Consider the following 12,148-nt stretch of genomic DNA (forward strand, 5'->3'; position numbering starts at 1 on the left):
CACCAAAGACATCTTCTGATCGCGGGGATTTGCGGCTCGGGTGACCGGAGGTGCCCTCCCGCGGGACTCAGAGAAACTCCACTAGGTCCCGCTCCTGGGGGAGGAGCCTGCGCCTCCCAGGGGCGGGGCTAGAGGAGTCCAGGGGCCGGTGGACCACAGCTGGCCCCTCGGCGGTGTTGGCCTCTGCGCCTGCGCGGGCGCCTGCGCACGCGGCACGGCAGCCGTTGCAGCGCAGGCGCGCGCTCACCCTGGGGTGACAGCCCTGAGGGGCGGGGCTGGGGCGGGGCTGGGGCGGGGCTGGGGCGGGGCTGGGGCGGGGCTGGGGCGGGGCGGGGCGGGGCGGGGCGGGTGGCGCGGCCGCGCCCGCGCCCGCCGGGAGTACCCCCTGCCTCCGCTCTGCCGGCCTCTGCGCGCCGGGGCCGCTTTTCCTTCGCAGGGGCTGCGGGGCCACATGGAAGGCCCTGAGGGCGGCGGACGGCGACCCGTAGCGCGGGGCCCCGAGGGACGGCCGGCGCCCGAAGCCAGAGTGCACTTCCGAGTGGCGAGGTTCATCATGGAGGCAGGTAACCGCTCCCGGGGGCTGGCTAGGGGAGGCAGGGGCAGGCGGCGCTGGGGACCCTTCGCGGAGCGGGCTCGGACGGCCAGGCCGGCCTGCCGGAATGCTCACCGAAGCGGAGGCTGGGAGCCCGGGAGGACCTTGCGCCGCGCCCGGTGTGCTGGGCCGCGAGCCGCAAGGTGTCCCCATTGCACGAACCGGTGTGCAGGCCCTAGGAGAGTACGTGGCCGGGTCGGGTCTCCAGCTAGGCGGGGACCGGCCCGGGCGCCCGCAGCTCTGCGCTTTGCGCCACGCCTTCTGCCTCACCCGCGGCCCTGCATTCCGGGAGACTTTATGGCGCTCGGTCGCGAGGAGCCGTTTGGAGCACGCTGTCCGGGAGTTCCTGTCACTCGGAGTACCTAGGCTGCCTGTTCAGCAGCCTGCTGGGGCATCCGCAATAGTGCCTGGCGCCGCGCTTCCCGGGCAAGGTGATGAAGCCAGGATCTCTGTAGAAACAGTTTCCATCATTCCATCAACAGGATTTTTATTTATTTATTTATTTATTTTAAGACCAAGTCCTGCTCTGTTGCCCAGGCTGGAGTGCAGTGGCGCGATCTTGGCCAACTGCAGCCTCTGCCTCACGGGTTCAAGCAGTCCTCCTGCCGCAGCCCTCTGACTAGCTGGGACTACAGGCGTGTGCCACCATGCCCGGCTAATGTTTGTGTTTGTAGTAGAGATGGTTTCACCATGTTGGCCAGGATGGTCTTGAACTCCTGACCTCAGGTAATCCACCCTCTTGGCCTCCCAAAGTGCTGGGATTACAGGCTTGAGCCACATCGCCTGGCCCATCAATAATATCTTGATAGGAGATACTGTTAGTTGGCAGACGATTATTTGCTACCTTTCCTGCCTTTTGTGCACTGTTTGGGGAAGAAGGGTTGTACAGATGCGCTTTCTAGTTAAGGCGGGCAGAGAGTGGGGGGAATGCTGCAGAACTCTTCATCCCAGTAATATGTAAATGTGCTGTGATTTGCAAGAAGAGTTGCCAAGTTTATTAGGGAAGGATGGCAGTGATGCCTCATCTGCTACTGTCATCTGCTTGGACGCTCCATGTAAACTGGGGTTTGCTCTGTAAAAACAAGGCTTGGAAGGTCATGTCAGTAACAGCAACTTATCTGGCATATCCTGGAATGAGGGGTCCCAGATAGGAGTTACCAATATACAACAAGTTTACACCTTCTGAGGGACTTCTTTATGAAATGTGTTGCACAAACCTTTGGTCTTTGTTGGAGACTAAGTGCTGATCTCCCAAAGATGTCCCTTTCCTAATCCCCGGAACCTGTTAATATCATGTTATATACCAAAAGAGACTTTGAAGATGTGATTAGACTTTGAGATGGGAGATTATCCTAGATGATCTGGGTGGGCCCGGCGTAACCACCTCCATCCTTATAAGAGAAAGGCAGGACTCACAAAGAAGGCCACGTGAGGACAGAAGCAGAGTTAGAAGCAATGGAGGAAGGGGCCAGCAACCAAGGAATGCAGCCCTCTCTAGAAACTAGAAAAGTCGAAGAAGCAGATTCTCCCATGGAGCCTCTAGAACGAGCCAGTCCTATTGGGACGTTGATCTTAGCCCTCTAGGCTTGTGCTGGACTTCCGACCCCCAGCATCGGAAGAGTATAAATGTGTGTGGTTGAAGTGGCTGAATTTGTGGTGATGTGTTGCAGTAGCCCCAGGGAGCTAATTCACCTTCTTAGGCAGAAGATGCTGACCGCCCTTCCATGGGCGATTGCGGGTTGTTCTCCACCTTCTTTCAATCTAGTGGATGTCATTTAACCTCCTCTTGTGAACTTGTTTTGGTTTTCTTAGGAGCTGTTCAGGGATGTACTGCGGATGCGCTTTTAAGTGGTGAATCCCCTGAGTCGTGCTCTGTGAGTTTTGTTGTAGAGACAGGGTCTCACGCTGTTGTCCAGGCTGATCTCGAACTCCTGGGCTCAAGCAGTCCTGCTACCTCAGCCTCCCCAAGTGCCGGATTACAGGCATAAGCCAGCCTCCCTGGCCCACTTTTCAATGTGTCGGTGTCCTTCCCTGGTGCCTGGCCGTGGCCGTAAACGTTGCCTTTTCTCTGCAATGCGGGTGGACTAGGACACCAGTGCTCAGTATAACCTTTCACTGTGACTTTGGGACTTGTGGCACCCACGAAGCCGTTTCCCTTCTGTCATCGTAACTGTGGAATGGGCGACCTCCAGCTGACTGCTTGCTAAGATGAACCCAGACACACAACAGCTTGTGGTCCTTTCCCAGACTTTTGCAGAAGCTGTCTCGCCAGTTGCTAACTGAGCAGTACTGGGAACCCTTGTTTCTCAGAGCGTGGTCTACAGACCCTTGACATGGGCATGACCTGGGGCTTGTCAGAAGTGCAGGATCTCAGAGCTGCAGGCCTACAGAAGAGGGGTCTGCATTTGAACACCATCCCGAGGCTTTGGTTGCTCATTAGAGTCTGAGAACCCAGCGAGAGGCCCAGCAGGAGCCACCAGCTCTGGTGGCAGCTCTTAGACTTGTCCAAGTAGGGCTGTGCCTGCTAGGGCCCATTCCAGTCGCCTCATCAGAGGAGTGAGCCAGCACCAGACTGAAGTCCTCTCTTGCTTTCTCTCTGCAGGTGTCAAGCTGGGAATGCGGTCCATTCCCATTGCCACTGCTTGCACCATTTACCATAAGTTCTTCTGCGAGACCAGCCTGGACGCCTATGACCCTTACTTGATCGCCATGTCTTCCATTTACTTGGCTGGCAAAGTGGAAGAGCAGCATCTGCGGACTCGTGATATCATCAATGTGTCCAACAGGTAATGGCTTTCAGGCCGATGCATTTGGGTAGGCCTCCTGGTGTCTACCTGTGGGGGAAGGGCAACGAAGGCCCCCATGGGGCCCTGCCTAGCAGGTGCCAGCAATGGAGCTTGGAAGTACCTGGATGGCCTTGAACCAGGGCCAGAAACACTAGCAGCAAACATGGGAAGGAGCATCTGATGTCAGAGGCCAGTGAGGTTTGTGAGAGAGAAGCTGGGCCAGATTATGGGGAGTCTGGAGAGCTGGATGGAGTCTAGAGGCAGAGCTTGAGCAGAGGGAGCTTGGAGAGGCATGTCAGAGAAGATTGTGTTGAAGTCTTAGAGCCTGTCTGCAGTGGGAGGGTGTGGACCCAGCCAGGTGTGCGGTGCCAGTTGCTCAGGAGCCTCACTCTGCTGTGGGCGTGGGCGTGGGCATGGCACAGCTGGACCAAGCAGGTGTGTTCCTACTGGGCCAGGATGCAGGGTGTCCACCAAGGCCCAGGAGTCCAGGAGCAAGCTATGTGATCTGTGGAAAGTTACTAACGGGCCGTGCATCATGAGTCTTTCCAGGAACTCTTATTGTTAGGAAAGAAAACGATTCTGTTCTACTTCTTTGTCAAGAAACAGATAATGGAAAAAGCACTCCCCACCTCCTGAGCATGGCAGGTCCACAATGCCCACAAGCGATGGAGGCAGAGACAGGTGGAGAGCCCCCGGAGGCTGCCCGTCATTCCCAGGCCTCAGCAGGGAGGAGCAGGGGAGGGACGTCCTGTGGAGCTCTAGTTAGACATGGACATGGGCTGGGCTCCTGCGGGAAATCAGAAATGAGTGAGCCGCCGAGGGGATGAGTTGTTGGCAGAGAGTTTTGATGGCTTGAATGGGAACTCTGTTCACAACCCTCTCAGGGAATCTTGCGTAGGTAGGAAGGTAGGGATGTTTACAGTATAAGCATGACAGAAAGATCTGGAAGGAAGGAAAGGCAGTCTGGTTAATATAAAAGTGAGAAATGTTCACTTTTTGGAGTATGTCATTCCCATGAGATGCTTAAATACATTCCTCGGATGGCTGGGCGTGGTGGCTCACGCCTGTAATCCCAGCACTTTGGGAGGCTGAGGCGGGTCAATCGCTTGGGCCCAGGAGTGCAAGATCAGCCTGGTCAACATGGTGAAACCTCGTCTCTACCAAAAATACGAAAATTAGCTGGCGTGGTGGCGCACGCCTGTGGTTCCAGCTACTCGGGAGGCTGAGACAGGAGGATCGGTTGAGCCCAGGAGGTCAAGGCTGCAGTGAGCTGTGACTTACACCACTGTACTCCAGCCTGAAAGACAGAGTGAGACCCTGTCTCAAAAAATTAAAAAAAAAATAAAAATAAAAAATAAACGTTCCTTAGGCCCAGAGTGAGAGCCCCAGGCATTGCCACCTCAGGTGATGAAGACTGCCTAACGCCAGGCTGAGTGCAACAGGAGGCACAACCGACTTGGCATGCTCAATCTTGCGGCTCCTCTGGAGCCATCACCAGCAGCAAGTCTTTGCACTTGAGGTCTTGCTGAATGATAGCGGACAGCCCCTCCGGCTAAAACTAGGAGCTGGCTTCTTTCCTCTGTTGGTTACCGTTTTCATTCTGTACACTAGACATGGGGACGAAGATGATTGTATAAAAACACAAAATGGCCCTATATTAATCTACCGCACATGGACAATGTAGTTTGCATCTGGACATTGTGTGACTTAAGCATTTTGAGCCATCCCGTTCTCAGGGACAACTGCCCTGGCTGCTGAGGCCTTGCCGTTTCTCTGCGCAGGTACTTTAACCCAAGCGGTGAGCCTCTGGAGTTGGACTCCCGCTTCTGGGAGCTCCGAGACAGCATTGTGCAGTGCGAGCTTCTCATGCTGAGAGTTCTGCGCTTCCAGGTCTCCTTCCAGCACCCACACAAGGTACATGCTGGGGAATCGGTGCCTGTTCCGAGAGGCTCGAGCTGTGGTCTTTGTTCTTTATCACGAGCGTGCGTCGCATCTCATAAATGAGCACAGCACAGAAGGAGAGCAGGGCTGTGGCTGGGAACTGGGTCTTCCAGCTCCATGCTTCATGGTTGGGTTGGCCGGCCTCTCCCGTCCCACTCCTGTGGGTTTTCTCAGCCAGTTCTCTTTTCACCTTCTGCCTTTCTGCCTGCTCACCTGTGGGCGGGGTCCGTGCGGCCCACCGAAGCTGTGACGGCTCCTGTGGCCCATATAGATGGTGTGCATGCTGGGCCTGAGGGAAGCAGGCTGGTTTCGTGACTGGCCAGAGTCCCTGTCCCTATGAGATGCTGTGATGCCTCGGAGCACACATCCAGCTCAGCTGTGCTTAGGAAGCCATGAGGAAAGCCAGATCGCTTTTAACTTCTAGAAGTGTGTGAGTCTTAACAGAAGAACCATTTCAAACAGCAGCAAAAGGGAAAAGTGGAACGCTTAGGCGCTCGATGCTCTGGGCACTGCCCGCCCCCCCCCCGCCCCCGCCCCCGTGCAGGCAGCTCAGAAGGATGGCTGGAGAGAGAGATGGAGGAGTTGAGGTTGGAGTTGCATTCTTTTTCATCAAAACTCTGACTGAGATCATTGTAGATTCCCACACAGTTGTGACATGTACCCTTGGCCCAGTCTTCCCCAGGGGGAACACAGCCAGGATGTCAGCACTGACACAGTCCACTGGCGTCCCCACTTCCACTTGTACTCGTGCGTGTATTTTTTTCTGTTCCATTTTATCACGACTGCTCAGGGGCCCACCACCGCAGCCAAGGTGAGAGACAGTTCCTCCCACACGGGTCCTTCGTGTTGCCTTTCTAATCTTGCCTCCAGCCTTCCACACTCCCGCCTTAGTCCCTGGAAAGCCCAGGTCTGGGATTTCTGCCCAGTTGTGTCTTAGTGGGCAGAATGCTTGGTCAGCATCCTGGGGGAAGGTTGGAGATGCGCTGGTGGCTGCAGGTTCGAGTTGTCAAGGCGACAAGGCTTAGGAAAGAGCAGCACTCAGGTCTCTGGGGCTGTGTGATCTGTACCTGGGTCAGGAACTCATGGCTTGGTGTGGCTCAGAGCCTGCCAACCCCTCCCCCTCCTTCCAGTCAGGGCTAGGGTGGAAAGTAACAGATGCATCCCTCCTGCACGGCGTGCTGGAGTTGCACACACATGTGTGTTCCGGTCTGTCCAGAGAGCTTGCGGCAGCTTTCTTAGTGGTGAGGTTCTGGCAGAACATCTGTACTCTGAGAGCAGGAGCTGGCAGCTGGGCTGGGAGGTCATCTGGGTGTTGTGGCCAAGGACAGCAGGTGCCCTTGACAGCAGGCGAGATGCATGGGGAGCAGCACCCTCTGTCCTGCCCATGAGGAGGGTACTCTGGAGCACCAGGCCCCATGGGATTTCACGATGGCCAGAGCGGGCCCTGTGGTGGAGGGAGATAGCAGTGGGGTCGGCCCTGGTAGATTTCCCTAGAGCTGGGCCTGGAGGATGAGAGTGGGCAGGTGCGTGGGGTGAGCGATTACAGGCAGCAAATGCAAGTGCCAAGGCCCCAGACGGAGTACACTGGAAGGCAGGGTCGGAGGGGCGGGAGATGGGGCCAGCAGGAGGCCTTGGGGCTTCTTCCTGCATGACATGGAAGTTGCTGGAGGGTTGGAGCAGGTGCTGATGTGATTGTGTCAGCTTGGGGAGAGCAACTGACGGGTGGAGGGGCCTCAACGCAGTATTGAACCGGAAGGCTGATGCACGTGTCTTTGCAGTACCTGCTCCACTACCTGGTTTCCCTCAAGAACTGGCTGAACCGCCACAGCTGGCAGCGGACTCCTGTCGCCGTCACTGCCTGGGCCCTGCTGCGGGACAGCTACCACGGGGGGCTGTGCCTCCGCTTCCAGGCCCAGCACATAGCCGTGGCAGTGCTCTACCTGGCCCTGCAGTTCTATGGAGTCGAGGTACCTGCTGAGGTCGAGGCTGAGAAGCCATGGTGGCAGGTGAGGTGACGTGCCCCCTTTCCTTCGAGAAGTCTCTGTATTACAGTGTTCACCAAATTCTTTCTATCAATTATCCATGAAGAAAGATGTGGGCTGCTGGGGAGCGTGGAAGCTTCAAAGTATCCTGCTGCGATAGCCTGGGACGGGAGCTCCCCCCTCGGCACAGTTGCCATTTAGGGCTCCCGGATGTTGAAAAGCAGCACTGGCCTCCACTGAGATGTCGCCGGGTGCTGTTCTGCATAGAGGTGCCCCTGTCCTGACACACTCTCTTCCCTGGCCCCTGTGCCTAGTGGAAGACCACAGCATTTGCTGATTGTGCATGTTGATTGTCTGGTCCCACATCTCCCACGCCTCCCTGGCACCATAGCAGGTGCTCATGTGCCTTTGAACCCAAGCACCCGTGATCCCAGTCTCAGGCTGGAGACACCCTGTCCCCGTGGCAGTGTGCAGATGGTGCAGGGCCATCTGTGTGGACTGCCAGTATTGCTCCATGCTCGGGCTGCTCAGGGACTTCCAGATTAACGTGGTTGCCTCGTGCTCTCGGTTGGACTCCGGTGAGGGCAGACGCTCTCTGAGGACGTGTGGCGGGTGCGGCCTTGGCCCTGGGCTGCCTGGCTGCTCTGCATCGCTCTTCCTTTCTGCTCTGTGTTCTGCGCTTGCTCACGAACCTCACCTGGTGTGCCGGTAGCACCTGTGTCCCGTGCTCAGCTCCTCCCAGAGGAGCTGTGGCCCTGCACAGCCAGGAAGCAGCTCCACCAGGTTGTTTGATGGTGGCCCAGACTCACCCAGTAATTGTTCAGACTGGGAAGAAGTTACCCTTTTTGGGGTGGCGAGCTTGTGTTTACCTAGCTCTTCTGAAAGGCTGCTAAACTTGATCTGACCTTTGCTTCACAGCTCGGGGCTGTGCGCCAGGAGCTTCTGGAGTCCAGGCACGTCCTGTGGGCTGGGGGTGTGAGGGCCTGCTCCCTCATGATGAACAGGATCCTGGGAGGCCTCCCCCATCCAGGTGCTGCGAAGCTTGCAGCCTGGTTTTTGAAAGCCTTTCTTCCTGTGAGCTCTCGGCTGCCGCTTCTTGCAGCAACAACTTCTGTCACTTGCCTGCCCCATGTGAGCTCAGCATGGCAGCTTGATGTGCTTCCCTGGAGATGAGGAGGGACTGTGGCGGGGTCAGAAATGCCACAGGTCATCACAGTGTTGCTGAAACTTCCACGACCAGAGCCATACTGAGTACCCTCCTTCTCCTTGTTCCTGAGCAGCGGGAGAACCTGCCTCCTTCCAGCCACTGCTGCTCTTTGTCTTACAAACAGATGGACCGTCTGTGCGGAGGAGGTTGACATCCCCAAAAAGGCTGACTTAAGTCCCAAGAGGAGAGTGGTGTCTCTTCCTAGGACTTGGGGCTGTGTCCCTTCTGCTGTCAGGTGCCACAGCGTTGTCACCTGTTGTGGACTGTTATATTTAATTGTGATATATGCATCACATGAAACACACCGCGCTCCCCATGTTTAAGTGTGCGTCCCGGGCATAAGCACACTCCTGTGCCGTGCAGCCATCTCCGCCATCCAGCCGCAGAACCTGTTCATCTTCCCCAACTGAAGCTCTGGCCCCGTTCAGCCCAACTCCCCACCCCTCAGCCCCGGGCACCCGCCCTTCTACTGCCCGTCCCCCAGGAGTTCACGGCTCTCCTGTGAGGCCCCTCGCAGGAGTGGAATCCTACAGTGCCGGCCTCTCTGTGACTGGCTCCTTTCACTGAGTCCCATGTCCTCGAGGGTCAGCCGTGTGGGAGCCCGTCTCAGAATGGCCTTCGTTTTCTTGGCGTGCATGGCCCATATGATATTAACATATTCATCCGTCGATGGACACAGGCTGCTTCCACCTTTTGGTCTTGCTTTTTTTTTTTTTTTTGAGTCAGAGTCTCAGTCTGTCGCCCAGGCTGGAGTTCAGTGGTGCCATCTCAGCTCACTACAGCTTCTGCCTCCCTGGTTCAAGTGATTCTCCTGCCTCAGCCTCCTGAGTAACTGGGATTACAGGCACCTGCCACCACGCCCGGCTAATTTTTATAGTTTCAGTAGAGACAGGATTTCACCATGTTAGCCAGGCTGGTCTTGAACTCCTGACCTCCAGTGACCCACCTGCTTTGGCCTCCTAAGGTGCCGGGATTACAGGCATGAGCTACCATGCCCGGCCCCTAAATGCTTTTTAATGATTGTTTCTGAGCTTGGGGTCTGCAGGAGCACACAAGTCACGGACCCCAGCAAGCAAATGTGCATTTCTGAAGTATTTGTTTTTCACCCAGAGCCCAGGGTGAGACAGTTCTGCTTCCTGAGTCAGGACTCGGAGGGTGTCCAGGCCACCATCTCCTATCTGAGGTTGTAGGCTACAGAGGAGCCTAGGGTTTTGGGGGGCATTCATTGGGGGTGGATGTAGGTCCAGTTCTTGCCTTGACTTGGCCCAAGACCTTGGCCTGTTGGTACCTTGGTTCCCCAGGCAGCAAGCCCTGGCAAGGGTGACTACAGATGCAGCATCTGGCCAATGTCGTGCTGCTTTGCTTACCATTTCCCTTATCATTGGGGCTCCCCCAGAGCACCTGGGGCTCAGTGCTGTGCTGGGAGGGCTCAGAACTCAGAAAAGCCATCACACTCCCAGTTTCAGTTTATTACAAGGAAAGGACACAGGTTACAGTCAGCAAAGGCTCAGGGCGCACAGTGGGGTCCAGGAGAGACCAGATGTGGGCTTCTGTGGCTCCTTGCCCAGGGACTTGTGCAGACACCAGCTGTTTCTCCCAGCAAAGATGTGGGACAGCGTGCACAGAGTCACAACTGGGGAAGCTCACCCCAGCTGTGGTGGCCAGGGTTTCTGCTGGGGGTGGGTCATGTAGGCATGGAGTGCCTGTGTAGCCAACCCTGGTCACTTGGGCCGCAGCCACCAGAGGTTCAGCTGGGACTCTGTGGCCCAGGGCCTTCACCATAAATGATGTGGTTAGCACAGGCCACTTGGCCGTCCAGTAAACCGATGCTCGCGCCGGGCAGGATTTTCTAGGGGCCTAGATGTTATCCTCCAGGAGCCGGGCAGAGGCCAGACCTGCCTTTGGAAGGTGCAGGGTGTGGACCCTGGCCCATGGCATGGCTCTGGGCTTCAGCCCTCCTGCCATGGGCCCCAAAGATGATATCCTTTGCCATCTTACGAGTGCTCCTGCGTGTGGTGGTTCAGGTGTCTGGTCCTGGTGTGGAGCGGGTCCATGTGCTCCCCAGGGGCTGGGTTCGGGTGGGCGTGGGGTCCAGGTACTTAGCTTGCCTGTGGCTGCACAGGGACTGCCATCCTCTCTTGCCAGCATCCCCAGAGACCCTGGACCTGAGGGAGTCCCAGGCAGGAGGCAGGAGCCTGTGCTCTGGGCCCAGCTGTGTTACCAATTCCCTGCACAACCCTGGACAGGTCCCCTCCTGTCTGGGTCAGAGGATCACCAAGGCCTGTTCCATCTGGAATGTTCTCGGCTTTGTAAAGTGATTGGCCTCAACAGGCTGGAACTGAACTGGCTTTGCAGAAGAGCTACCATCTTCCTGGATAGCCAAGTCCCTGTGCCCCTCCCGTGCCCATGAAATGTGATTCTGTGCTTAGTGATTGGTGCCTTGTTTAACACAGGGAGTCTAACTGGAACCTGTTTTCCTTCTTCTTTCTAGGTATTTAGTGACGACCTTACCAAGCCAATCATTGATAATATTGTGTCTGATCTCATTCAGATTTATACCATGGACACAGAAATCCCCTAAGGCCCTGGCCCAGGCCTGCCCAAAGAGAAGCCCAGGATGGTCAGCTGCCTGGGGACACTGCCAGCACGTCGCCATGATGGCTGGTCCCCAGAGGACCAGCTGGGAGGACTGGTTGTGCTGCTGGAGAAGGGCTGGTGAAGGCGATGACACGCTGCCACTTTGACAGTACCTAGCAGTCGCGGTCCAGCTGATGATGGGAGCCGCGCCTCCAGCGGGCAGGCCGGGAGCGCACTGTGTGCAGCTGACCCAAGGCAGCCACATCTGCTTTGTCCTTTGAGAGGACTCTGACTGCAATAGAGGCATGATGTCAATGAAAGGAAAACCATGAAATAGATGAGACAGAATCCCTAGGGATTTTTTTAAAACCAGATTTATAGCGAGAATGAATGTGCAACAAGGATGAAATTTATTTTGTGTAATAAAATGTGATACTAATCAACAGACCCTTGGCTTTGCTCTGTTTCCCTTGGAGTGCTCTCAGGTAGAGTGGCCCGGCTATCAGGCGGCAGGCCTGGGGTTACGGGGGATCACTTGCATTCAGAAAAGCGAGACCTGATCGAACGTAACTAAAAGTAATGCATTTTTTTTTTTTTTTTTTTTTTTTTTTTTTTTTAAGTAATGCATTTTTAAATGTCAAGGCAGCTAGTCTGGATGGGGAGGCTGTAGAAACTCAGAACTGATTCCCTGCTCAAAAGCAGGTGGGTGAAAAATAGACCAGGAGGCGTACTCTGGAACCCCTCAGGCTAGACATATGTTCAGCATGTGGTGTAGGGCCAGGGACTGGTGTACACAGGGTGGATTCCGGCGCCTGCAGGTGTGGGGGCTGGGGTGATGCAGGCCAGGGCAGAGGCCTGCTGGACTTTACAGAGTGACTGTTCAGTGTCCTCAGGGTGAAGAATCCGAGCAGATGTCACAGGCCTCCCTGGTGGGCAGGCTTGCTGCGGCTGACCTGGCCTTTGTTGTGGGTTTTCATGATTAACTTCTCTTTAGTGTGGGCTCCGGCTTTACCTGTTGTCAGCTTTTTAGGACTAATCAGTCACAGACCACATTTATTGAGCA

The 12,148-nt window shown here is 56.0% G+C and overlaps 1 protein-coding gene across 2 annotated transcripts; it reads left to right on the forward strand.

Annotated features, from left to right (window-relative positions):
- Nucleotides 1–342: 342 nt before the first annotated feature.
- CCNQ (cyclin Q) lies at nt 343–11,528 on the forward strand. 2 transcript variants are annotated; one of them, XM_003943874.4, is made up of 5 exons: nt 343–563; nt 3,195–3,378; nt 5,160–5,292; nt 7,098–7,325; nt 11,000–11,528. In XM_003943874.4, exons 1-5 carry the CDS (start codon nt 452–454, stop codon nt 11,087–11,089), a joined length of 747 nt encoding a protein of 248 aa, XP_003943923.2. In that variant the 5' UTR covers nt 343–451; the 3' UTR covers nt 11,090–11,528. The 2 variants fall into 2 exon arrangements, with proteins under 2 accessions (XP_003943923.2, XP_003943924.2); XM_003943875.4 differs by having other exon boundaries at nt 11,060–11,528.
- Nucleotides 11,529–12,148: the final 620 nt, after the last annotated feature.

The sequence above is a fragment of the Saimiri boliviensis genome, chromosome X (assembly GCF_048565385.1).
Source record: "Saimiri boliviensis isolate mSaiBol1 chromosome X, mSaiBol1.pri, whole genome shotgun sequence".
Lineage (NCBI taxonomy): Eukaryota > Metazoa > Chordata > Mammalia > Primates > Cebidae > Saimiri > Saimiri boliviensis.

Bases quoted from the DNA above. Each gene is read 5' to 3' on its own strand.
- CCNQ (XM_003943874.4), top strand. From the start codon at position 452: ATGGAAGGCCCTGAGGGCGGCGGACGGCGACCCGTAGCGCGGGGCCCC. The intron at 564-3,194 runs GTAACCGCTCCC...TTCTCTCTGCAG, and splicing joins GAGGTTCATCATGGAGGCAG to GTGTCAAGCTGGGAATGCGG. The intron at 3,379-5,159 runs GTAATGGCTTTC...TTCTCTGCGCAG, and splicing joins ATCATCAATGTGTCCAACAG to GTACTTTAACCCAAGCGGTG.